Source organism: Rhinopithecus bieti, unplaced genomic scaffold (assembly GCF_001698545.2).
Source record: "Rhinopithecus bieti isolate Rb0 unplaced genomic scaffold, ASM169854v2 scaffold_35856, whole genome shotgun sequence".
In the NCBI taxonomy this organism is placed as follows: domain Eukaryota; kingdom Metazoa; phylum Chordata; class Mammalia; order Primates; family Cercopithecidae; genus Rhinopithecus; species Rhinopithecus bieti.
The window spans coordinates 3,668,466-3,695,667 of record NW_016815820.1 but is presented as its reverse complement, the minus strand read 5'-3'; the positions used below and the strand labels follow the sequence as shown (position 1 = coordinate 3,695,667).

At 41.9% G+C, this 27,202-nt stretch overlaps 1 protein-coding gene across 1 annotated transcript in view; it reads left to right on the top strand.

Moving 5' to 3' along the window:
- RAB31 (RAB31, member RAS oncogene family) overlaps positions 1-27,202 on the top strand; it is an 83,165-nt gene that overhangs the window by 15,306 nt on the left and 40,657 nt on the right. The window contains exons 3-4 of the mRNA XM_017853866.1: positions 14,693-14,764; positions 15,789-15,895. Of these exons, the coding sequence (XP_017709355.1) occupies positions 14,693-14,764; positions 15,789-15,895 (179 nt within the window). The remainder of the gene's footprint in view (positions 1-14,692; positions 14,765-15,788; positions 15,896-27,202) is intronic.

Below are 27,202 nucleotides of genomic sequence, written 5' to 3'. Positions count from 1 at the left end.
AGCTGTGTGTCATGGGCATCCTATCTCATTCATTCAGTGGCAATATGGTAATTCCTAGGGTGCTTCTATTAACAAAAATGTTTTATGAAAAATTTAACCATTTTCCAATTGAATCCCATTTGTTGGAAGTTTAACATTTGTAAGATTTGTGCATGGTGTGTTGGTACCACCAAGCACTATTAAGAGGGGAAGAGTGCCATTGGGCTCCCTCTGTTGTACCATCAGTGTGGCCTTTGGGAAGTTTTGATCCTGTCTTCTTGGAATGGGTTATTGGACTGGTTTCTGCTTCACACCAAGCTGTGAACAGTACAGAGTAGCAGGTCAGCAGGCACCTTTGCGAGGATGTACACAGGAGTGATGCCTAGAGCGGTCCACAGCGGACAGAAGGGAATTTACCTGCCCAGCTCCCTGCGGGAGCCCAGAGTCAACACATAGAGGGGCCTTTAGCGAGAGGAACTGAAAAGCAGCATTGGCATAAATGGGGCATCGGTTCATGGAGAAGTGAAGAGCTGGGGATTATACTTTAATCTACCAGAGGCCCCTCCTGGGTTCTCTTGCTCTATATACCATGCAGGACCAACTTCTTCCAACCTGAAACTTTCTTCAGCCATCTCCCTTCCATTTTTTTCCACCATGCTGTACTTTTACACAATTCATGACGTTCCAACACAAATTTCCCATCAAAAACCCTGAAGCTGTAGATCTAATGTTTGACTTTCCATGGCACTGAAGATGTATTTATTCCTTCCTTTTGGCTCAGACGGCCCCTCCCCATGTTGGAAAATGGTTTCTAAAAAGAGCGCGGTGAAGCGGCAGTAGTGGAATTCTCTGTACTTTTTTCTTGCAAGGAGTTCTTTCCCTGACCCCCTCCTTACCTGTTCTAGACCCACTCAAGCTTCTGTCTCTGAGCTTTCTGTCCTCATTCTCTGAGCTTTCTGTCCTCATTCTCTGGTTGACCTTGGAAGTAGCTGAGCCAACTTTCATGTTTTCTGGGTAACCCACCCTGGAGCTTTAGCAGTTAGAAATCACATTCACTGAAAATTGCTTTTGTCCACATTTGTTCCTCTGTTGACTATCAGTATGTGGAGTATTACCAGCCTCTTTTCTTTATTTAAAAACAGCTTCACTGAGATCCGATTCACATACCATACAATTCATCCTTCTAAAGTATGCAGCTTGGTGGGTTCTGGTGTATTCCGAATTGTTCAACCATCAGCACAATCCATTTCAGAGCATTTTTATCAGTCCAGAACGAAACCCTTTATGCATGAGCAGTCACTCCCAGTTCCCCCTCTACATCCCCAGCCTTGGGATACTTTCTGTCTCTAGATTTGCCTAATCCAGACATTTCATACAAATGGAATCGTACCACCTGTGGTTCTTTGTGACTGGATCCTTTCACTTAGGAAAAGATGATCAAGGTTCACGTTGTGGTGTGAGTATTTCCTTTTTATGGCTGAATAATATTCCATTGTATGGATAGACCACATTTTTGTTTATCCACTCATCAGTTGATGAATATCCACTTTCCCCCAACTTTTTGGCTATTATGAATAGCTGTGAACATTCAGAAACAATTTTTTGTGTAGTTTTTTTTTTTTTTTTTTTTTTGAGATGGAGTCTTGCTCTGTTGCCCAGACTGGAGTGCAGTGGCACGATCTTCTTGGCTCACTGCAACCTCCACCTCCTGGGTTCAAGCGATTCTCCTGCCTCAGCCTCCCCAGTAGCTGGGGTTACAGCTGCCCACCACCGCTCCTGGCTAATCTTTTGTATTTTTAGTAGAAACAAGGTTTCACCATGTTGGCCAGGCTGGTCTCAAACTCCTGACCTCAGGTGATCCACCCGCCTCGGCCTCCCAAAGTACTGGGGTTACAGGTGTGAGCCACCATGCCCAGCCAGATGTATGTTTTTAAAAATCACTCAGGTATATATCTAGAAGTGGAATTGATGGGTCATATGGGAACTCTATGGCTAGCATTTAGAGGAACTGCCAAACTGTTTTCCAAAGTGGAAAACTAGCAGTGTATAAGGCTTTAGTTTCTCCATATTCTCACCAACACTTGTCTTTGCCTAACCTAAGGTCATAAAGGTTTACTCTTGCATTTTCTTCTGAGAGTTTTATAGTCTTAGTTCTCACTTTTATCCCTGTGATGCATTTGGAGTTAATTTCTGTGCATGTTGTAAGGACAAGATCCAGCTTCATTCCTTGCAGGCAGCTGTCCAGTTGTCCCAACACAGTTTTTTGAAAAGACTGTTCTTTGCGCAATTGTCTTGGCACCTTTGTTGAAGATCACCTGACCGTAAATTTGAGGTTCTGATTCTGGACTCTCGGTTCTATTTCTTTGATACACATTTTTTTGTCCTTATGCCAATGCCACATTGTCTTGATTATTGTAGCTTTGTAGTAAGCTTTCAAATTGGAAAATGTGAGTTCTCTAACTTTGTTCTTTTTCAAGATTGTTTTGGCTATTCTGGGTATGTTGCATTTCCAAATGAATTTTAGGATCAGCTTGTAAATATTTATCAAAACAATCCAACTGGGATTTTGGTCAGGATTATGTTGACTTTGTAGATGACTTTGGCATTACCTGCTCCTTAAACCTTTAAATTATTAATGATAAGCAAGTTGCAAGCTGTCTTTCAACTCTTTGGAATTTACATGTAGGTTAGAAATGCTGATCTCAGAGGAAAAATTTTGAATAAAGAATTAGGTCAGGCACAGTGAATCATATCTTTAATCCCAGTACTTTGGGAGGCTGAGGTGGAAGGATAGCTTGAGCCCAGGAGTTCAAGATAAGCCTGGGCAACACAGTGAGACACTGTCTCTACAAAAAGTAAAAAATTACCTGGGTGTGATGGTGCATGCCTGTAAAGGGGAGCCACACTCACATCCTCCAGGAGCCCACGGTTTAATGCATGCAGTCAGGAGATCTGGGCACCCCAGGCTGTTCAGCCATACCACTTGTTCACCTCCTTCGGATTAACTTTGCAAGCGACTACCAGTCTGCATGGTTTGAAAGGTTAGGTGTTTGGAGATCATGTGCCCAGAAGGCTGGGATGCACTGGCACAAAGCTGTGCGAAATCGCTGGGTCTGAATGGGTGCTTGAGAAAGCAAAGGAACTGGAGGCAGCAGATAGCTGAGGTCAAATTCAGGCTTCACAGACATCCAAAGAAACTGTTTTGCTCTCTTTCCTGCTTTCTTCACGGCCCCAGCATCTATGGTCAAAAAAGTGGTTCACTATTCATAGGCTGTTAGTAAAGTCAGAGGAAATTTTGACCTTTGGAAGTTCTTGAAGAATGGAGCCTCTCACAAGCTCAGAATGAGCAGCTCCTTTCTTTTTCCTGCAGCCATTGGAAATACAGGCCTGGCTACAGCACAAGCCAGCAGCACACACCAAAATCCTGCTCCTGACCTGCGCCATCCCCAGCAGCCCATGATAGAACGTTTTTGTAGGCGTTCCTCCTCATGGGAGAGAATAGAGTACATGCGAGTTTTTGCTCTCCTCCCCACCCCTTTCACAAGAGCACTGTACTTTCTTTTCTTCTCTCTTTTTTTTCTTTTCTTGTTTGTTTTTTTTTCTTTTTCTTTTTTAGACAGGGTCTTGCTGTGTCACCCAGGCTGGAGTGCACTGGTGCGATCATAGCTCACTGCAGCCTCGACCTCCTAGACTCAAGCAATCCTCCTGCCTTAACCTCTCGAGTAGCTGGGATTATAGGCACCAGCCACTATGCCTGGCTAATATTTTGTTTGTTTGTTTTTTGTTCAGAGACGAGGTCTCACTATACTGTCCAGGCCGGGATGACTGTGCTTTCAACCAATGCAAACTGAGATCCTGGCAAGGGAAATATTCCCTTCCTCCATGCCTCAGTAACTCTCTTGAAAGGGAAAACTGAGTGACGATTGTGTGGGGAGGAGACAGGCCAGGAGCTTGAAGATAGGGTTTATGCTGTTTAAGTGAGGTAAACAGCTGTGGTGAGGGCCGTGCCTGCTGAGCTCCTTTAAGGAGAAGCCCCAGGAATCCTTCACTGAGTGGTTTTCAGCTGAAGAGTTTCATTGATATTTGAAAATTGGTGCTGGAAACTACAAAAGCAAAGCGTGAACAGAGGAATTGGAGAGGGGCATGAGGGGACCCTGACGGCAGGTGGAGCGGGGACTGCCTCGGTCCACAGACGTGGCCCCCAGAACTGTGGTGCCGTTTGACGGGGGGGATGTGTGTCCTCTAAGAAAATAGGAGTCTAGGTGCGGAACGGTCCTCCTGGGTGTCAGAATGCTAGTGACAAGAGAGGAGGAAGGACTTGTCCACATACGAAGCTACCTTAGGAGACACTGTAACCAGCTCTGCCCTGAGCCCGGGAGGAGGCCATGCTGCGGTGAGGGATGTGGCCTGGGCCGTGAGGACACAGAGGCCGGCAGAGGGGAAAGCCTCAGAGCTGTGTGGACAGGCTTCTGCTTACACACAGGCTCCCGCCCTGCCTTTTGTCCCTCGGGAGTTCTTTTGTCACTGGAGACCCCACTGTTGCCCTTTGCTCTCCGGTGCATGTCCCCTTCGTCCAAATGCCCCCTCCTTGGTGGGGACAGGCTGCTCGGGGAGGGACAGTGACTGTGCTAGATGAACACCCTCCCAGGTCAGGCAATGACATTTTGCTGGCATGCGTTTTAGTCTGGGATGCCCTGAGTAGCTTCTAATTATGAGGCACTGTCTGTGCCTCTTGGGTGGAGGCCAAGTTTCCGTTCTGCCAACTCTCAGAGGACGCGGGGCCAAGACACAGAGCCGCTGAGACAGGAGTTTCAGGGGGTCCGGAGGTGGATTTGCCGATAATCCAAGAAGCACCTTACCTAGTTTTGTTTCCTCTCCTCCCTTCCCCTCCCTTTCCCTTCTGTCCTCTTCTTTTCTTTGATGGAGCTAATTTCCTAAGTCTGGCTAAAATACAGGAGAAAAGGCCTATAAAGCCTATGAGTGTCATTCTTGAATAGGAAATTAGCAAACAGATTTTGTTTGGTAACAGAAGAACCTGCTCCTGAGGCGCTGACAGCCTGTCCTAACAGGCAGCTGGGCTGCAGTGAGCACGGACCCGCCGTAGGAAGACCTCTGCGTCCAGAGCGGCCCCATGGAAGGTGCCGGACTCCCCCTCACTCCAAGAAGAGGACACTTTTTGAGGGCGGGGACCTTGTTACCTTCTTCACCTTCTCTTTTCATTTCTGATTGCTGCTGTAACAGATTGCCACACACTCAGTGGCTTAAAACAACAACAGACTGACTCCCTCAGGGCCGTGAAGGTCAGAAGTCAGAAATGGGTCTCACGTCTGTGGTCCCAGCTACTTGGAGGCTGAGACAGGAGGATCACTTGAGCCCAGGAGTTCAAGACCAGCCTGGGCAACACAGTGAGAGTCCCATCTCTATAAAAAGTTTTTAAAAAATTAGCCAGGTGTGGTGACATGCAGCTGTAATCCCAGCTACTCAGGAGGCCGAGACAGGAGGATCACTTGAGCCCAGGAGGTTGAGGCTGGAGTTAGCTGAGATTGCACCACTGCACTCCAGCCTAGGCAACAGAATGAGACCTTGTCTCAAAACAAGAACAAAACATAAAAAGATTAAAAAAAAAAAAAGAAAAAAGAAGTGCGTCTCACTGAAATAAAATTAAAATATCTGCAGGCCTTAATCCTTCCTGAAGGTACAAGGGCAGAATCTGTTTCCTTGCCTTTTTCAGAGACCACTCGCTTCCTTGGCTTGTAGCCCCTTCCTCTGTCTTCAGAGCCAGCAGAGTAGCATCTTCAAATCTCTCTCCCACTCCCCTGCCTCCCTCTTTCACTGTTGAGGAGCCTTGTGTGGACACTGGGCTCACCCAAGGAATCAAGATAAATGTCCTCATCTGAAGGTCAGCTGATGAACGCTATTCCCCTTCCTATGTACCCTAACACAGTCCCGGTGACGGGGATTAGGACACGGACCTCTTTGGGGGGCACTGTTCTGCCCGCCACACTCCAGTTTCTCTGCTGCTCAGAACAGTGCCTGCCACGTACTGAGTATTAAAACAGTGGTTACTGTTTGTTGAATGAATGAATACATTTGATGTAAACCTGTGTCTTAATTATATCAACTGAAGCAACATGTCATTTCAGAGAAGCAACACAGAGATGGAAAAAGCATGAAATTTGGAGTCAAGACCTATGTTCAAAGTCTTTTCCACCATTAAGAGCTGTATGTCTTTGGGCAGTTCACTTAACCATGCTGAGCCTCAGTTTTCTCATGTGAATAACAGGAACTATTCTGTCTTCTCTCCCTGGCCTCACAGGGTTATTGACTTTTATTATGTGCATTTGGTCATTAAATATTTGTTGAGTCCTTGCTATGGTCCAGATAGGGTTTCAAGGAAGGGTTCTCAGGGAGGCTGGCAGTTGATGAAAGGTGCAACAGAAGTGAGGAGGGGCCTTGAGGATGCTGGCGGAGGAGGGTCCAGGCCGCCAGAAGGCATCAGGGAAGGTGCGGAGGCTCGGTGGACCTGCCTCTGTGTTTAGGGAGCAGTGAGAAGGCTGGGGCTGGAGACAAGCAGTGGAGGGGCCTGAGAATGGACCAGGGCCCACCCAAGAGGCCACATGATGGAGCTTGGCTTTTATACTAGGTTTGAAGGATTCTGAACAGGGAAGTGAAACAATCAGATTTATGTAGGAAGAAATCAATCACTCTGATGTTCAGTTAACATAAGATGATGTCAAGTATTTGCTTCAAAAGACTGCACGGGTGCGGATGGAGCGGGATGTGAGACGAGGTAGAAACCGGGGCTCCAGGTGCTAGTGGTGATCTTGAAGCCAGGGGATGAGAAGATGGAACTTCATTATTCTAGTCTCTCTTCTTGTGGATGTGCTTGAAAATTTCCACAGTAAAAGTTAAAAATAAATCCATTCTGTGGTCAGTGTAAATATCATCATCCAGCCCTTCCAAACAGGATCTCTCTGATGGCTGCGTGGCCAGTTTGGAGCTCACTGGACATCTGAAGGCTCTCGTGGAAACTTTGGACGTCCAGTCCAGGCAAGGCGAACTTTGCTCGGACAGGAGGGAGGCGCAGCTGCGTGAGAGCTGGGGCTGGGTCTGAAGGCCGTGCTGGCTAGCCTGGGTTGGCACACAGCAGAGTGCAGAGTCCGGGCTCTAGGCGCACTGTGGGAAATGACACTGTATGTTTCTGAGTGCATCTGGCATGATGGGGCCTGTTCGGAGGCCTCCTCAGGGCTGTGCAGCAAGGATACTGTCCCGCACTGTGGGGTCTTGTCTTGAACGTGGTACGCTTACTGTGACTCTGAGGCTAAGGACGGGAGAGACCAAACCAATCTGGGCAGAGTGGAGAGAGGGCAAGACGAGACCAGCTTTCTATGATCACTGTGGCCATCCTGGCTTTCCCCACAAATGCATAGCACAGTGGCTGTGTATGATGCAAGTAGACATACCTAGGAGTGGGGTGGGGCTTAGTTCTGGAGTTTTAGGAAATTCCACTTGTTTGCCAACACACAGGAATATGAACTGAAGTTCACTGCCCTTGGACAATTTCATATGTGGGAAAAAATGCCTTTCTACAGCATATTAAATCATTGATTTCTTTTTTATACATTATTTTAGGGATTAGAATCTTCTAGTTCATCACATTGTCTTTTAAAAAACACTAATCCAGCTGGGTGCAGTGGCTCATGCCTTTAATTCCAGCACTTTGGGAGGCTGAGGCAAAAAGATCACTTGAGTCTAGGAGTTGAAACCAGCCTGGGCAACATAGCGTGAACTTGTCTCTATAAAAACTTGAAAAAAGAAAAATTAACCGGGTATGGTGGCACACACCTGTAGTCCCAGGTACCTGGGAGGCTGAGATGAGGGGATGACTTGAGCCCAGGAGGTTGAGACTGCAGTGAGCCGTGATGGCACCACTGCACTCCATCCTGGGTAACAGAGTAAGACACTGTCCCAATCAATCAGTAAAAGTAACCCATGCCTTGCTCCCACACCGTTTTTGTGGAAAGATGTTTGGATGTGTGTTGTGTCATTTTCTGCTAAATGAGGCTGCGGCACATCTTGTCAGAAAGGAGTCAGGTGCTCATCAGGTCTGTTCTAAAACCCGGCTTCCTCCTGGTACTGTTGCTTGAACCCTTGGATCCCTGAGTGCTGAGAAGACTTTTGACTCTAACAACACATTCAAAGAAAATGAAAGAAAGGGAAAAAAAGAAAAGACACCCCCTGTCATTGCAGAAGTAATGTATCATGATATAATAGAAACTTTTTTGAATAATTCAGAAATCGCAAAGCAAGTGGTGGTTTGTCTGTACTGCCATTATTTAGAGAGAACATCTTAACAGTTCGATGTATCATCTCCCAGCCCCGTTTTATTCAACTCTGCATACACTGGGGTGTTAGGACATCTGAGTAGGCATATTAACGAGGCCTCTGCTTTTCTGTGGAGAGAGAGGGTCTATGTAAATGTCGGAAGCATTCTTCTGAATGGCACAGAAAGAACATTCAGTAATGTGTTTTTCCATTCAACTTTTGCCAGCCGAGAATATTGAGAATTTCAGGAATTTTCTTCTACCACTTCTGTCTTTGTTTGAATCCCAGTGGACCTTGGGCTCTTTTTGGCATTTGCCCTTGACTCTCCCTGATGGTGGCCTTGCACCTGACCGGCCACAGAGCAGCATAGGCGCCCAGGCCCAGCCTGAGCGACTCAAAAGGGACAGAGCGTCCTCTGGAAATCAGAATACAAAGCCCATCACTCCGAGTTCCTGGACCTCATGCCAGAGCATTCTGGCTTGGATAATTCTCATCTGGGAGGCAGAGCCCAGCTGGAGCTGTGCTTGTTTGGAAACTTCATGTGTTTTCCACCACTGCTCATTCCTGACTTGCAGGATTTCGCTGCTGTAGAATTTACGATGCCACAAACCTGCATTTAAGGAATGTTGCCTGAGGCAGAGTGGGTGGTCTAAAGGATTAGGAGATTTCTTGGAATAAGACTTTCCACTGTGCTGCTGACTGGTGTGTGTGTGTGTGTGTGCGCGTGCGTGTGTGCGCGCACGCGTGTGCATGCATGCACCTAGGGCAGTACAGGATGGGAAAACGAGACGTGCGCTACAGAGAAGGCGAGAGCCTCCATCCTGAGCCTGTTTTCACCTTGGCTGCGAGCTCTGGAGGGTTGTCACAGAGCTGGAAAAAACCCTAGCTTTGTCTCTGACCCCACCCACTGCACCAATTTCACAAAATAAGAAAAGCAGGATAGAGCCAAGCCAAGCCTCAGGCCTCTCTTTGAGTCCAGTTCTCTTCACTGCCCCTCAGGTGGGTCTTGATCACGCTAGGTTCCTAGATATTAATAAATACTACTTAAAAAAAGATTTTAGTAATGCATGGGGAATTCTGAACTAAAACCAAAATAAATAAGTTTCTTTACTGTAGAAAATGTTCAGATCCTTTAATGCACTAGTTATGCTTTGTAAACATCCAGGGAAGCGTTATTATATATGGTGTTTCTCAAACTTATTTGGCCAGGAAACCTTTTTTCCTGGCCACCTCCAGGTGGTCTAGTGTTCTGCAGAAGACCCTCAGGAAAATACCACACTAGGCTGTCTTGCCTCACGTGCCATTTGATATTTTAGAAACACCTAAGTCTAATTGCTGCTGGATATTCCATCATATGGCTATCACATAAAATTTGTGTGTCCATTCCTTAATTGTTAGACATAGAGATTGATTACAGTTTTTCAGTGTCATTGATAATTCTCAAATGAATTCTGGTTACTTTGTAACCATCTCTGATTATTCCCTTAAGAGGCAGAATTGTCAAATCAAAGTATCTGAACATTTGCAAGATTCTTGAAACACATTGTCCAGCTGGTTTCCAGAAAGGTCATGTTCATTTATTTTCTGCCAGCTGCTGGAGGTGGGGCAGGGTTAGTGTCCGTCTGTGAAAGCTGAGCAGTCTGAGAAGCTCTGAGAGCTTGAAGAAGATCATTCCCTCCTCCCCCACCATTGGGACCTCCAGCAATTAGAAAACAAATAATCACACACACTAAGGACATACACAGCTATTTCTTTTGAGGAGACACACTGGGTTTTCACAGTTCCCTGTGCTGTTTCTAAATAATTGAATGACATCTGAAAATTTTCTCAACATTTTGATTTGGTCCTTCTAGATGTTTTGTTGTGTAGTCAGAGAAGAAGGGATTTTGAATTGGCATCTGTTGTGTTAATTTTCAAATAACCTTTCAAGGTAAGATGTAAAAATAAAGCTTTGTCAGCCTCCTGTGACTGTGAACTTTATTTCTAGAAGAATCTTTTTATGTGAGCATTCCATCAGTCTTAATTCTGACCCCACAGGAATTGAATTATGTCATGTTGAGTACTGAGGCTGATTGTGGTGCTTTTGTTTTATATTTGTAAGGGGGAAAAGCATATACGTTGTAGACTAGAAGTGATTTATCGTTTTTGTCCTCCACCAAGATCACCCTTTGGTCAATGCATTATTGGGTTTTGGAACTGAGACGTGAACTTCTAACTCATTAAAACCCTCAAGTCCCCAGCAATGAAGTCAGTTAAGTGGCTTCACCAACAGATTTATTTCAAAGTGATTCCATTTGGAGGAAGGAAAGAATGAGTAATGCTTTATATACCAAGATCTCTTCAATAATTCATGAGACCTCCACACCAGTGGCCGTTTTAGATTCAGTTCATGGTGTTTTAGCCTAAAATGAACTCTCTCTGTCTTAGAAGACACCCGCAGTGTGCTCCTCTTTGAGCTTGAGTCCATGAATGTCTTTACTTTTGGGAAATAAAGTTTGTATTGACTGCTACTTTGTGTGTTTATGTGAACCACTCTTATACGGAGACTATTTTGAAAAAAATGGGCATTTTGGATAATTGGGGTAAAAAGAGACTGTATCTGCAGTCCTTACCCTTTGAAAAGTAGGAAAGTTTCAAAAAATTCTTACTTTTTCCTCCCTTTGGGCAGGAATTCTGATTTTGTTTTTTAAGTTTAAGGAGTAGGTTGCCAAATGGTGGGTTAAAAATAGATTTATGGATGCCTAATAATTATGCCAAACACAGTGTTGGGCAGTCAGTGAGTATGGAAAGGCATGCATGTGACAAATGTCGCTGTCCCCAAGTGCATTCTGGAATGGGGGCAGTGGGTGGAGCCCACCCTTCGGCGTCTTCGGCCACCGGACAGTTCAGCTGTGAACTCCTTGGTTCACCCTGAGCTTCGTCCAACCTTCTCCCTTCTCTGAAACCCGCGGAGGCTCCAGAGTCCTTTCTCTTCAGGATGGAGACCTGCATGGAGGGACCGGAGGCAGGGAGGCTGGCCCACTTCCATTCCACCCTCTTGTGAGTGCCTCACCGGCATTCCTCAGTGCAGTAACAGGGAAACCTGGGGACTCAGATTATTTCCAAATACCATCATTTCAATCTGGCAAGTATTGATCCAATGATGAGTATCGTGGGAAAGAAAATAATGAGTTAGGGTTTTGTTGCTTGCAAATAAAGCTTCAGGATCCACTTCTCCTTCCTCCCTGCTCTCTCCCCGCTGCCCAATAAAAACAGCTGCTTTGTTCAAAACTTAAAAACCATATTACTTAAAACTCATTGTAAAACATTATGCTATACAGATGCTTATAAGGAAAATTTAAAATCACTGGAAATCCCACCTGTTAAGATTTAGAGGAACCTCGTGTTATTCCTGCACACAGAGACATGCCCCCACACACATTGTACCCTATTATATTATCATATAATAACACATCAGGCACATAGTAAATGATACATTATATGCTATTTTGAGACTATTTTTCATCTAACAGTATGTCAAAGAGATCTTTTCCTGTAAATAAAAATCATCATTTTAATGGCTATAGAATATCATTACATACATACAGGTATTAATCTGTGCACAAAATAACATAGACTGGGTGGCTTAAACAACACACATTGATTTCTTACCATTTGGGAGCTGGGAAGGCCAAGATCAAGGTGCCGGCATGTATAGTGCCTGTGAGGGCCCCCTTTCTGGTATGCAGATACCTTCTTGCTGTATCTCACGTAGGGGCAGGGCGGGGAGGGAAGAGAGATCTGGTCTCCTTCTCTGCGTATAAGGGACTAATTCCATCAGTGACCTCATCTAATCCTAATGACCTCCCAAAAGCCCCACCTCCTAATACCACCACGTTGGGAGTTAGGGTTTCAATACATGGATTTTAGGGGAGACACAAACATTCGGTTCATAACATTATACCGTGAGTCAATTCCCGTGTGCTCCCGTATACAGCACAAGGATGTGTCTTCCTGTGTGTGGTGGTCACTCCAGTATATATTCCTCTAAGTGGAATTGCTGGGTCAAATGGGGCACACATTCCAACTTTTGATTATGTTGCCAACCGTTGCTTTGAAAGAAGATATTCAGCCCATTCCATATAGAGTATGTGTGCCTCGCTTCTGAAACCTACACCAACTCTGAACATCACACATCTTTTTACGATGTAACAATTTATAAGTGTCTCCTTATTTATTGGTGTTCCTCCAATTCTAATTGAACATGTTTTAAAATATTTATTGGCAATTTATGTCTTCTGTGATTTACCTATATCTATATCTTTGTCCATTTTTCTATTAAGCCATCTTTTTCTTACTGACTTTCGAAACCCGTCCAGGATACCTTTTTTTTTTGAGATTGAGTCTCACTCTGTCTTCCAAGCTGGAGTACAGTTTTACAATCTTAGCTCACTGCAACCTCTGCCTCCCGGGTTCTAGCGTTCCTCCTGCCTCAACCTCCCGAGTAGCTGAGATTACAGGCATCTGCCACGCCCAGCTAATTTTTGTATTTTTAGTAGAGACGGGGTTTCACCATATTGGCCAGGCTGGTCTCCAACTCCTGACCTCAGGTGATCCTGCCTGCCTCAGCCTCCCAAGTGTTAGGATTACAGGCATGAACCACCACACTCGGCCCCTCCAGGATACTTTTTAATTAAAAAAAAAAATGCAGATTGGCCGGGCGCGGTGGCTCAAGCCTGTAATCCTAGCAGTTTGGGAGGCCGAGACGGGCGGATCACGAGGTCAGGAGATCGAGACCATCCTGGCTAACACGGTGAAACCCCGTCTCTACTAAAAAATACAAAAAGCTAGCTGGGCAAGGTGGCGGGCGCCTGTAGTCCCAGCTACTCGGGAGGCTGAGGCAGGAGAATGGCGTGAACCCAGGAGGCGGAGCTTGCAGTGAGCTGAGATCTGGCCACTGCACTCCAGCCTGGGCCACAGAGCGAGACTCCGTCTCAAAAAAAAAAAAAAAAAAAAAAGGAAAATAAAAACGGGCCCCTTCCCAAAAAAAAAAAAAAAAAAGGCAGATTAAGACTGGACCCTTCTCCAAAATATCCATAAAGTGTATGCATTCTGAGACTAATGAGCTCTCCTGTCCGGGGATGAACGATGCTAGTGACCAGCAGCACTTGCTTTGTTAACATTTTGGAATGGAGCTCCTCTGCTGTCTTGTCAGTTGTGGACCTTAGGTAGGTGAGGAAGCCCCGTGCTGGAGAGGTGGCAGCCCTCCAGACCCGAGGCAGCTGCTGCCAAAGCTGCCCTTGCTGACTGGTCTTCATGAGCGGCTCAGCAAGGGTCCTGTGGTCTTTGCCAGTGTTCCCTTTCCCTCTCCTTGCCATACTTCTTTCCTTTACTGCTGCATCATTCTAATGAGATTGCCCTGGGTCGGTCAGTCATATTAGAGAAATGATGAGCAGCAGAGAAAAGAAAATTCACAAGATGGTAACATTTAAAATAAAATTTGTGGCCGGGTGCGGTGGCTCAAGCCTGTAATCCCAGCACTTTGGGAGGCCGAGATGGGTGGATCACGAGGTCAGAAGATCGAGACCATCCTGGCTAACACGGTGAAACCCCGTCTCTACTAAAAAAAAAATACAAAAAATCTAGCCGGGCAAGGTGGCCGGGCGCCTTGTAGTCCCAGCTACTCCGGAGCTGAGGCAGGAGAATGGCGTAAACCCCGGGGAGCGGAGCTTCGCAGTGAGCCCTGAGATCTGGGCCACTGCACTCAGCCCGGGGCGACCAAGAAGGGCCCCCCCCCCGAGACCCGTCTCCAAAAAAAAAAAATAAAATAAAATAAAATAAAATAAAATAAAATAAAATTTGTTTTGGCTTTTACCCAAGAGTAGATTTCATGGTCAGTAAGCCACAAGTATATATATGTGTTGATGAGGAGGAAAATTTCTTGTTTAATATGAACCCTGGGGCTGGGCGTAGTGGCTCACACCTGTAATACCAGCACTTTGGGAGGCCGAGGCAGGTGGATCACCTGAGGTCGGGAGTTTGAGACCAGCCTGGCCAGCATGATGAAACTCTGTCTCTAATAGAAATAGAAAAATGATCCAGGTGTGGTGGTGCGTGCCTGCAATCCTGGCTACTCGGGAGGTCAAGGCACAAGAATCGCTTGAACCCAGGAGGTGGAGGTTGCAGTGAGCCAAGGTTATGCCATTGCACTCTAGTCTGAGTGACAAGAGTGAAACTCCATCTCAAAAAAATAAAATAAAATAAAGAATAACATGAACCCTGGAAAAATTAGATGGGGAAGGAATGTAGAGATCCTATGGAATGATGGAGGATAAAACTTTTATGTTTAATTTGGGATTGAATAAAGTCTGTTCACTTTGGCCTAAAACTGTTCATTGTTCTTAAACAGTTTCATTCATTGGCTCCCATGTACTATCGAGGCTCAGCTGCAGCTGTTATCGTGTATGATATTACCAAGCAGGTAAGAATGTCTCCTTCAGAATTTAGATGTCATTTATGGTGGTTCTCTCACTTAGAGAGACTGAAGCAAAGACGTCACTGCTTGCGTCTTGCCAGTAGTGTGCCACTATATATTGAGTTTATTTCATGTATATGTAACAAAGCATTCCATATTTGTCTGCTAAATTAAACAACAATGACCATTCATTCTTAAAATTGACTGTAGAGGCAAAGTCATGCCTGGTAGTACTATTCTGCAGAATGTCAGCTTTTAAAGAAAAGGAAAATCGTTTTTAATCTCTGCATGCTTTATAATTACAGAATACTTATTTTTGTTAGTGTTTCAATCATACTACTTACTTAAAATGCCAAGCATAACATTTGTGTGCGTGTAAGTAAATCTGTGTGTTTGTGTATATATAGTATATTTTTAGTTATAATGTTGAAGGTTTTACACTTCCATCAACAAATAACTGCAGTAGTTTGATGACATTTTTTCCCACTCCTGCAAGTTGAATTATTTACTTTTTTTCTCTGGAGTGTTGACTCAGCACATAAGACTATCAGTTTAATGACCCATCACTGTTACCTTCCACGAGTTCCTGACCACTTCTACCTAAATGTGGTGTGTTGCCTTTGACCTGTTTTCTAGAGGACAATTGTGAGTGAAGGGCTGACAGGAAGACAGGACTCTAAAGATAGATGATTCTTTCTTGGTGTAAGCATGAGCATTTACTTAGTCCTGTTATTCTTATTCATGCAGAGTCCAGGCTATCATTTTAAATGAACGTTATTTGTAGGAGAAAAATCACTGATATGATTTTCTGAACTAGATCAAGTTTTAATTTTAGAAAACTTTACATGGTCTATTTAAGTGTATTTCAGCTAACATTAACTTCTGTGCCTCGACAGAGGTAGTATGTTAATCTGCATGACTCTCCTAAAAATATTTTTCTCCATTAAATTGTACTGGGCTTGTATTTCTGCTTGGTTGAAATATTATATTGAGGGGTTTTTCTAATGATTTATGTATCCTGTTGGTTTAGGATTCATTTCATACCTTGAAGAAATGGGTCAAGGAGCTGAAAGAACATGGTCCGGAAAACATTGTCATGGCCATCGCTGGAAACAAGTGCGACCTCTCAGATATTAGGTAAGATGCATTTAAATCTCTTTTGTGTAGATATTATCCTCCATCCCTGAATGTCATCCCTGAGTGTACAAAGGTATCATGCCTTCGTTATGTCTGCCCTCAGTGGAATAATTAACGGCCTTTTACTTGTGGTAGTCAATGTGGCATTGATTCAACCAGAGAAGAAATAAGGGAAAATGATAGGGAAATGCAAATCTGGTGTACCATACGATGATAAATGCTAAAATTATAATTCCTGTACATAGCACAGTTACATCCCTGACTCTACATATCTTTGGGCTAAACGGTTTTATTATTTCTGTTGTTACTTTTTCCATTTTTATTATCATTAGGACTACTAGCACAATTTTAGTAACACTATGGTAATGGTCATCCCTACCGTAAGGACCATTAGAATTCTTAAAATTTTTTATGGCATACCTGTTTGTTTTAGTTCTAGATTTTACCTTAAGAATATCGTCAAGTACGTAATCTCACTATTTTGTTCTTAAATCAGACACATTGTATGTGAGGACCTTGACTTCCCCCAGTGGTACTGGGTTATTGAACTTCCCGTATCTGGAAGGGGGTTGTGAGGATCCAGTACACATGAATTAGAGATTTGATGATAGCTTTGCCTAGCCTGGTAAGCTAGCTATTTTACTAAATAAATACATTATTTAAAAAAGGAAGTAGTGAATTTGTGGTATCTCCATTCTCTTGTTTAATTTAATTCTCAGGAATTCTAGTAGCTGATTTTCATAAAGACAACTACATCATGTTTCTGGTTTTGCTAGTCAAAATGTGATTAAACCGAAGCGAAATAAATAGTGGATGGAAATGGATCTTGCAAAAGCTCTTAACATAGCATTTAACACATTGTTCTGTTTCTTTGGGATTTCAAAGGTTTGTATCACCTTGCGTCTGGTTGGTTTATAATAACAGCCATAAACACCACTTAATAGTTTTTTTTTCTGGGATTTGGACAGGACTTCTAACTTCCCAGACTTAGTTCAGATATCTACTTCCTTTACTGTAATCTTCAAACAGCTTGCTTGTCTAGTGTTCCCAGCGGAATGACCTTAACCTTGGTCATGAGAAGGGTGGGGTGGGTGGGTAGAGACAACCTTTGCTGAGAGAAGGTGCCCTAAAACCCCCTAATTATGGGACTAATGTGCACCTTTGAGTGGAACCAAGTTTTATGTATCGTGGGAATGCTGATGGATAGAATTTAAGCAGAGAACGATTTAAACTTGCATAGTATCAGTTAGGATTCTTGGTTACGTGGAGCCGAAACACAATTGAAATTCAGGAGAAAGGGGAATTTATTGGAAGGTACTGGTATCCACATGGTAAAAACAGAACTGCCCTCAGCTCTGGCATTTGACATGTTCAGAGTTAGTCTCTGGAGAGATGCTGGCCTGGCATTGTCTTAGTTTCCAGTCTAAAATGCCAGGGAGGAACTCCCAGCATTAAGAGGCGTGTGTGGCCAGGAGGGGATTGGTGGTACGAGATGGTATTTCCCGACATTACTATGAAAATGGGAAGGCAGGTGGTCTTGAAGAGGGACAGCTCCTAGAAAAGTGTCGCCTGGCCAGACAAAACTTATCTGTGACATATAGATGTGGCTACCAGCACCCAAGATATGCTGTGTTTCAGGGTGGAATTCGCCTTTTATGCACAGGTACAGCATTCTTCTTGATGAGCATTCTGATTTGTGTTCAGCTGATTCTTATATGTGCAATTTTCAATGTGCCCCAGCTAACATAATCTATTCATCTCACTTCCAACCGTGAATTAACTTACAGCCTTTCTATCCCATGGGAGAAAATGCAGGGCCATCCGGCTGCTCCCTGTAGTGGTGGTGTCATGGGGCCACTGTCCCATGCTTCCAGCCTCCCCGGTAATATCTTTTCTCCTCTTGTTTGGCCTCAGTGAGGTGTGAATGTGGCTCCTCGAGATCCTGCAATTGTGTTTTAAAGTGTGGCATGTATATCTTTTGTCACACACAGTTATTTTAGATGGTACGTGTTATTGAATCAGGCAACAAGAAGCTGACTGCCTTTAAAACTCTGATTAGGTCAGTGAGAAAGACTAGTTGTACACTAATTCATTTTTAATTTTTAGACATTTAATATGTTGTATTGAGGTAAATTACAAAACATCACAATCACCTGTTTTAAGTGTACAGTTCAATGACTGTTAGTGTATTTTTAGAGTTGTACAGTCACCTCATATCTAATTTTAGAACATTTCCGTCACTCTGTGAAGAATGTCATGCCCATTTATACTCACTCTCAATTTCCACCTCCTTCCAGCCCTGGTAATCACTGATCTACCTTTCTGTTCCTCTAAATTTGCTTTTTCTGGACATTTTGCATAAATGGTTTCGTTTTCTTTTCTTTTTTTTTTTTTTTTTTTTTTTTTTTTGTTTTTGAGACAGAGTCTCGCTCTGCCCCAGGCTGGAGTGCAGTGGCCGGATCTCAGCTCACTGCAAGCTCCGTCTCCCGGGTTCCCGCCATTCTCCTGCCTCAGCCTCCCGAGTAGCTGGGACTACAGGCGCCCGCCACCTCGCCCGGTTAGTTTTTTGTATTTTTTAGTAGAGACGGGGTTTCACCGTGTTAGCCAGGATGGTCTCGATCTCCTGACCTCGTGATCTGCCCGTCTCGGCCTCCCAAAGTGCTGGGATTACAGGCTTGAGCCACCGCGCCCGGCTTTTTTGCATAAATGGAATCGTACAATATGTGGTCTTTTGTGACCACCTTCTTTCAGTTAAGCATGTGTCAGTGATGCATTCATTTTTATGACTGAATAATATTTCACTGTATGGGTATACCACATTTTATTTATTCATTTACACATTAACATTTGAATTGCTTCTACTGTTTTGCTATTATGAAAAATGTTCCTATGAACAATCATGTACAAATTTTGTGTGGATGTATGTTTTCATCTCTCTAGGATATATCCCTAGGAGTGGCATTTCTGTGTCATATGATAACTCTTTTAATACTTTTAGGAACTCAAAACTGTTTTCCAAAGTAACTGCAAGATACCCATATCCGCACCAACATTTATTGCCTTTTTGATTATAGGCATCCCAGTGGGTGTGAGACTGTGTCATTGTGGTTTTCCTAATGACTTATAATGTTATAGTAAATATCTTTTCATATGTTTATTGGCCATTTGTATATCTTCTTTGGAGAAATGTCTCTTCAAATCCTTTGCCTAATTTTTAGTTGGATTGTCTTTTTATTATTGAGTTGTAAGGGTTCTTTATGTACTCTGAATAAAAGTCTCTTATCAAACATATAATCTGCAAATATTTCCTCTCATTCTGTGGATTGTCTTTTCACAATTTTTACTGTGTGCAAAAGTTTATGTCCAGCTTATCATGTTTTTCTTTTATCTCTTGTTTACAAGTGATTGGCTAATTGGACATCACAAATATTTATTAATGTTTTCTTAGTGCTTACATTTAGGTCTGTCATCCATTTTGAGTTACTTTTTGTGTATAATGTAAGATAGGGGTCCAAATTAATCTTTTTCTATGTGGGTATCTCATTACCCCCACACCAGTTGTTGAAGAGATGGTTTCTTTCCCATTGAATCTTTTGGGGTACTTTTGTCTAAAACTAGTCAACCATAAATGTGGTCTTATTTTTATACTCTTAACTTTATTAGTTGATCTACATGTCTGTCCTGACACTAGTGTTATACTATTTTGATTGCTGTAGCTTTGTAGTAAGTTTGAAATTAAAAATTGTGAGTCCTTCAACTTTGTTTTCTTTTCAAGATTGTTTGACTATTCTGGACCCTTAACATTTTCATATGAATTTTAGGATCTATTTCTTAATTTCTGAAAAACAAAAGGCAACTTTGATTTTAATAGAAATTGTGTTGAGTCTTTAGACCAATTCAGGTGTTAATCCCATCTTAACAATTTTAAGTCTTCCCATCCATCAATGTGAAATGTCTTTTCATTTTATTACGTCTTCTTTAATTCCTTTTGGCAACGTTTTATAGCTTTCAGTTTACAAGTCTTGCATTTATTTTATTTATTCTTAAGTATTTGATTTTTTTTGATGGTATTGTGAATGGGATCGTTTTCTTATTTATGGCATTGCTTTTTGTTAGTGTGTAGAAATACAATTGACTTTTGTATGTTTATCTTGTATCCTATAACTTTCCTGAACTCATTTATTAATTTTAGTTGTTTTTTAGTAAATTATCTGGAGTTATCTATATATGAGATTATATTATCTGGGAATAAAGACTATTTTACCTCTTTCTTTCCGATATGGGTGCCTTTTAGTTCTTTTTCTTGACCAATTTCTCTGGCTGGAATCTCTAAAACAATCTGGAATAAAAGTAATGAGAGTGTACATTCTTGTTTCTTCCTGATCTTAGGGATAAAGCATTTAGTCTTTCTCCAGTAAGTATCACACTAACTAGTTTTACATATAACCTTTTTATTCTGTTGAAGAAGTTTCCTTCTGTTCCTAGTTTGTTGAAGGTTTTTTGTCATGATCGAATGTTGGATTTTTTTCCAAAACAATTTTTGCATATGTAATTATATGTTAATTGATTTTTGGATGTTAAACTAGTCTTGCATTCCTGGGATAAATCACACTTGGTCATGATGCATCATCCTTTTTACACATTGCTGGGTTTAGTTTGCTAGTGTTTTGTTAAGGATTTTTATGTCTATATTCTTAAAGGGTATTAGTCTGTAGTTTCCATTTCTTACAATATCTTTGTCTAGCATTGGTATCAGGGCAATAACAGTCCTATAGAATGAGTTGGTAAGTGTTCCCACCTCCTCTGTTTTCTAGAAGAGTTTGTGAAGGATTTATGTCATTTCTTTTTGTTTCTCTACATCAACTTGGTCTCCATGATGTCAATTCTTTTTTTTAATTTTATATTAGATTTATTTTTTGAAAGATAAGTATTGTCTTTTAAAACACATGACAATACTATATGATAACATGTAAAAAATTAAATGGTTCCTTAATAGCAACTATACAGTGTTAAAATGCACTTTGTTTGAATCCAGAAAAATGGAGTCTATACATTGCAATGAATTGCAGTTACATGTCAATCTTTTAGTCCATGGGTTACCCCTACCCTGCCTTTTTTCCCTTTGAAATTGATTTGTTGAAGAAACAGATTCATTTCTCCTACAGAGCTTTATGAAGTCTGGATTTTCCTTATTGTCTCCTAACGGTGTTATTTAACTTGTTCCCCTATGCCCTTTAAATAAATTGTTAGATTTAGGCCAGGCACAGTGGCTCAAGCCTGTAATCCCAGCACTTTGGGAGGCCAAGACGGGCAGATCACTAGGTCAGGAGATCGAGACCATCCTGGCTAACACGGTGAAACTCCGTCTCTACTAAAAGCTACAAAAAACTAGCCAGGCGAGGTGGCGGGCGCCTGTAGTCCCAGCTACCCGGGAGGCTGAGGCAGGAGAATGGCATGAACCCGGGAGGCGGAGCTTGCAGTGAGCTGAGATCCGGCCACAGCACTCCAGCCTGGGTGACAGAGCGAGACTCCGTCTCAAAAAATAAATAAATAAATAAATAAATAAATAGTTAGATTTAGACTTGGTCAGAATCTAACTGTTGATAATCTACTAAGTGATTATGGTTAGCAAAGTGGTGACATTCAAATTCTGTCTTTCCTTCTTCATTTGTTACATGCAGTGCATCTATAGAGAAACTTCCTCAAATAAACTACAATATTTAATTATACTGAGATACAGTGTATATGGAAGAGTATGAAAGGGAAGGAAAATGCGTTGATTTGATTCTATATTTAGAAGGTTTAAAGTAATGAAATGATTCTTATAATACCCTCCCAAATGGACCAATTAGGTTTTTTGTTTCATATTAAAATTCATTAATTTTAAACAAACTTATATCTTTAAATGTGCAGGTATTCTTTCACTAATGCACAAATTGCTCTATTTGTATGATGTCAACTTCTTTAAGTCGTTATCTAATTTGCTGTGTAGCTTCATAGTTTTTTTTTTTTTTTTTTTTTTTTTTTCTGTATTATCTTATAACTTTTTTTCTTAATCCCATGTCAATTAAAAGATCAATTAAAAAATCCTTCTAATTTGTGTAAGGTCAGTAGTGATGTCTCCTTTTCCATTCCTAATTTTAGAAGTTTGAAACTTCTCTCTCTTTTTCTCATTCAATCTAGCCAATAGTTTGTCAGTTTTGTTGACCTTTTCAAAAAACTACTGGTTTTTGGTTTATTTCTTTTCATTGTTTTCTCTTTCATTTTTTTTTTTTTTTTTTTTTTTGAGACAGAGTCTCGCTCTGTTGCCCGGGCTGGAGTGCAGTGGCCGGATCTCAGCTCACTGCAAGCTCTACCTCCCGGGTTTACGCCATTTTCCTGCCTCACCCTCCCGAGTGGCTGTGACTACAGGCGCCCGCCACCTCGCCTGGCTGGTTTTTTGTATTTTTTTAGTAGAGACGGGGTTTCACTGTGTTAGCCAGGATGGTCTCGATCTCCTGACCTCGTGATCTGTCCGTCTCAGCCTCCCAAAGTGCTGGGATTACAGGCTTCAGCCACCACGCCCGGCCCTCTTTCATTTCTTTATCCTCTAATTGTTATTTCCTTCCTCCTGTTTGCTTCGGATTTGCTTTGTTCCTCTTTTTCTAGTTCGCTAAGGAGAAAGGTTAGCATATTTATTTGAGATCTTTTTGAATGTAGGCATTTATAGTTATAAATTTCCTTGTAAGCACTGCTCTAGCTGCATCTCATAGGTTTTGATATGTTGTTTTTAACTAATCTCAAAATATTTTCTAATTTGTGTTCTAACCTGTTATTTATTTAATAGCATATTGTTTAATCTCCACATATTTGTGCAATTCCCAAATTTTGACTTTTCATCATTTCTAATTTAATTCCATTGTAATCTGAAACATACTTTGTATGATTTTAATTATTTTACATTTACTGAGGCTTGTTTTATGGCTTAGTATATGGTCTGTCCTAGGGAATGTTCCAAGTGAGCCTGATGCCACTAAGTTTTTAACACCTATTTTTATACTTGCTATTCTCCCTTAGAGAGAGAAAAAGTCTAAGGTTGAGGGCCCTCTGCAGACAACTGTATCTAACTAGAGTTTAATTATATTTTGTCCTTATCATATTTATTTTTAGGATTACATTCTCTTTATGATAGTTGACACTAGTGTTACGTTTATGACAGTGATATAAAATTTATTTTAAAATATTAAAAAAGTTGATTTATGCACATGACACAATTATCTACACAGAAAAGCCCAAAGAATATACCAAAAAAGTTCTAAAAATACTAACTGGGTTCAGCAAAGTTGTGGGATACAAAAGCAACATGGAAAAATCAATCAGATTTCTATATATTAATACAATAAATGTGCAGAAACTGAAATTTAAAACACGATATTCTTTACAGTTGCTCCAAAGAAAATGAAATGCTTAGGCATATATTTAACAAAGCATATATAGGAGCTGTATGCTGAAAAGTACAAAATGTTGATAAAAGAAGTCAAATAAGACTTGAATAAATGGAGAGACATATTATGTTCATGAATTGAAATTCTCAACATAGTAAAGATGTTCTTTCTCTTCAAATTGAGTTATAGGTTTAAATGAAGTTTCTGTCAAATCTTAGCAAGGTTTTTTGTAAACATAAATAAGCCTATTCTAAAATTTAATGGAAAATCGCAGACACTAAATAGCTAAAACAATACTGACAAAGAAGGATATAATGGAAAGAATCACTCTGTTCTATATGAAGGCTTACTATATAGCTACAGTAATCGAGACCGTGTGGTATTGGCAGTGAGATGGATGCATAGATCAATGGAACAGAATAGAGAACCCAGAAATAAATCTACACAAATGTGCTAATTTGATTTTTTGACAAAGATACAAAGGTAGTTCAACAGAAGAAGCAATTCAACCGATGACCTTTTCAACAAATAGAATAATCAGTCATCAATAGGCAAAACAAAAACAAACCTCAAACTTACATAAAATTAGTCTAAAATGAATCACAGGCTTTAATGTAAAATGTTAACCCCTAAAACTTTTAGAAAAACTTCTAAAAGAAAATAAATTTAAAGATCTGGGGTTAGGCAGAGTTCTTAGACTTAGTAAAAGCCCAATTCATATAAGGAAATACTGATAAATTGGACACCCTTAAAATTTAAAAACGTAAAAATATTTGCTCTGTGAAATATTGATGGGTGAAGAGGATGAAAGACAAGCTACAGACTAGGAGGAAATATTTGCAAACTATGTATCTATAAGGGACTAGTATGTAGACTGTATAAAGAACTCACAAAACTTATATGAAAAAAATTTTAAAATGGGCAAAAGACATAAACAGACATTCCACCGGAGAGAATGGAAGATGGCGAGGAAGGGTGTAAAACGACGTTCAGTATCATCATCACACCTATCAGAATGGCTAAAATAAAAATCAGCAACAACACCTAACGCTGGTGAGGATATGGAAAAACCGAGTCATCCATACATTGCTGGTGTGAATGCAAAATGGCACAGCCACTCTGGAAAACAGTTTGGCAGTTTCTTATAAAACTAAACATGCAGTTACCATATGGCCTAGCAATCACATTCTCGGGCATTTATCCTGGAGAAATGAAAACTTATGTTCACACAAAACCTGCACATGAATATTCATAGACACGTTATTTGTAATAGTCCTAAACTGGGATCAGCCCAGATGTCCTTCAGCTACAAATGGCTAAACACACTGTGGTGCATCCATACCGTGGACTACTACTCAGCACTAAAAGGACGCAAACTGCTGATACGTGCAGCTCGAATGCATCTTCAGGGGAATCGTGCTGAGTGAATGCAGCCAGTCCCAAAGGTTTCACAGTGCATGGTTCCATTTATACAACATTTTAGAAATAGAGGATAGATTACTGATTGCCAGGGGCTATGGTAAGGGGAAGTAGGGGTGGGGGACGGGGAGGAAAGTGGGCGTGGATTTGAAGGAGTAACATAAGGGGCCCTGCGGCGTCGGCACTGCTTGGTGTCTCTGTGGTGGTGGACACAGGAACCTACACAGGTGATAAAATTGTACAGAGCTTAACTCACATACATAAGTGCATACAAGTAAAGCTGGAGAAATCTGAATAAGATAGAATGCAGCAATGACAATGTCCTCTTTGTGATATTATACCATAGTTTTTCAAGATGTGACCATTTAGGGAAACTGGGCAAAGTGTATGAGAAATCGCTTGGTACTGTTTCTTACAACTGCATGTAAATGAATCTATGGTTATCTCAGTGAAAAATCTGATTAACAAAAGTTGATTTAGATAAAAATAATAAATATTAGAACAGTGAGGTGAGGGTATGTGTAATATATATGCATTATATATATTATATACATATGGCAAAAATTGCAAAGGGGAATGTATTTGACAAAAGTTTTATAAGCACCCTGGGCCCAATGATTACACGAACCATCTCCAGCACACCTAAGGTACAAAAGATAAACAGGGTAACTGTATTAAAAACTCCCATTTAGGAAAGAGGGAAAGGGAAGCCTGCTGCCTGGGTCTCTGCCCAGAGTGTCTGTCCCCTGTGAGACAGGAATAGTCGGTAAGTGATAGGGCCTGGGAACCTAGTGGGCACCAGCTTGTTGACATGTTTCTATGGCAGGGGAGTCGGTTCTTGGTCAGCAATCTGGCTGCTCCAGATTCTGCCTGCTGATATAATCTTTCTGGGGAGTTAGCCAAACCTCTGAACCCCAGACCTGATTCAGAGCTTGACCTTCTTTTACTCTAATCCCAAAGTACTTGGCTCTCCTGTAATTCCCAGAAAACTGTGTTTGATTTTTCACTGGGGGTTGTAGCAGGACAGTATGTAGATATGTGTGTGTGTGTATGTAGATATGTGTGGGTGTAGATGTCTGTGTATGTGTGTGTGTGAGAGTGTGTGTGCAGATGTATGTGTGTATGAGTGTGTGTGTAGATATGTACGTGTGTGTAGATATGTGTGTATGTAGATGTGTGTGTGTAGATGTGTATGTGTGTGTACATGTATGTGTGTAGATGTGTGTATAGGTGTGCGTGTGTGTAGGGGGGTGTGTGTGTGTTGGTGGAACTGGTCTCATCCAGCACACTTCGGTTGTGTAAGCTTGTCGATCCTTGGAAGGAGCTCTGCCTGGCATATTTTGAGAATGTGCTGGATGGAAGTGGAATTAGCCCTCCAACCTTGGCTCAGCCCACTTGAGGCATTTGAGTGCAGAAGTACTTGGCAGAGATGCCTGTTCAGTGTATTTCATCTTGCATGTTCCAGAAGACAGTATAAAGGTCCACCCCACTCCCAGAGTGGAAGGCGTTCAGAGGCATCTGGTCAGGTACACTCAGGATTTTTAGCTTGGATTTTTTTTCTAGGTTCCTGATCTTGGTGAGGGATTTTCCTATCTTGAACAACCCTAAATAAAATCTTCCTCTGCTCAAATTATTGTGAAACTGAAGTAATGTATGGTCCCTCTGAATTTGAGGCATGAAAGCAAAGTGGAATGTGAGAAGACTGTCCTGGACTTTCACAGAGTCGGTGCTCGGGGGTGTAACCCCCCGTCCTTCCTGCTGCCCGTCTCCCTCCCGGTGAATGTTGTGGTCGCTGCTCCCAGGGGTGGAGAGTGTGCAGTTCCTGGTGGGGCAGGCCATTCTGTTCCCTCTGCCATCTGCTGATGCTGCAGTTAGGCTTGCAAAGTTGGGGACATTTAAGGGACTGACAGAGTTGCAAGAAAATAAGAACCTCAAATGGATTGAATCCACAGGATCTGGGGTACCAGCTGACTTGCCTGGTCAAGATGGCAGGAGAACCTAGTCTGCATGCTGAGGTGGGGCTGGCAGCAAGTTTCTGAACAAGTAGCACATGGCATGGGGCTAATTCAAGGTCTCTGCTATTCTAGGAGGGGAGATTGGCCTAGGGTCTAAATAGAAAGAAAGCTTTGTCTCAGAAAGTCTGGGGAGCCTAACAGGAGACTGCATGGCCTTTTCCTGGGTCTGGCGGAAAAAGCAGGGCAGTTGAGTCTTGCAAAGAGAAAAAAGAGAAATAGGTTGTAACCTTGCCTCAGTGGTTTTAAAACTTTCATGAATTTAAGAAACCATAGTGCACTTGTTCAAATTTCCAGTTCTAGGAACCAGGTCCAGAGATTCTGATTCAATAGGAAGAAGGAGGCAAGGATATGTGCATTTTATTTTATTTTATTTTATTTTATTTTATTTTTTATTTTTATTTTTTTGAGACGGAGTCTCGCTCTGTCGCCCAGGCTGGAGTGCAGTGGCC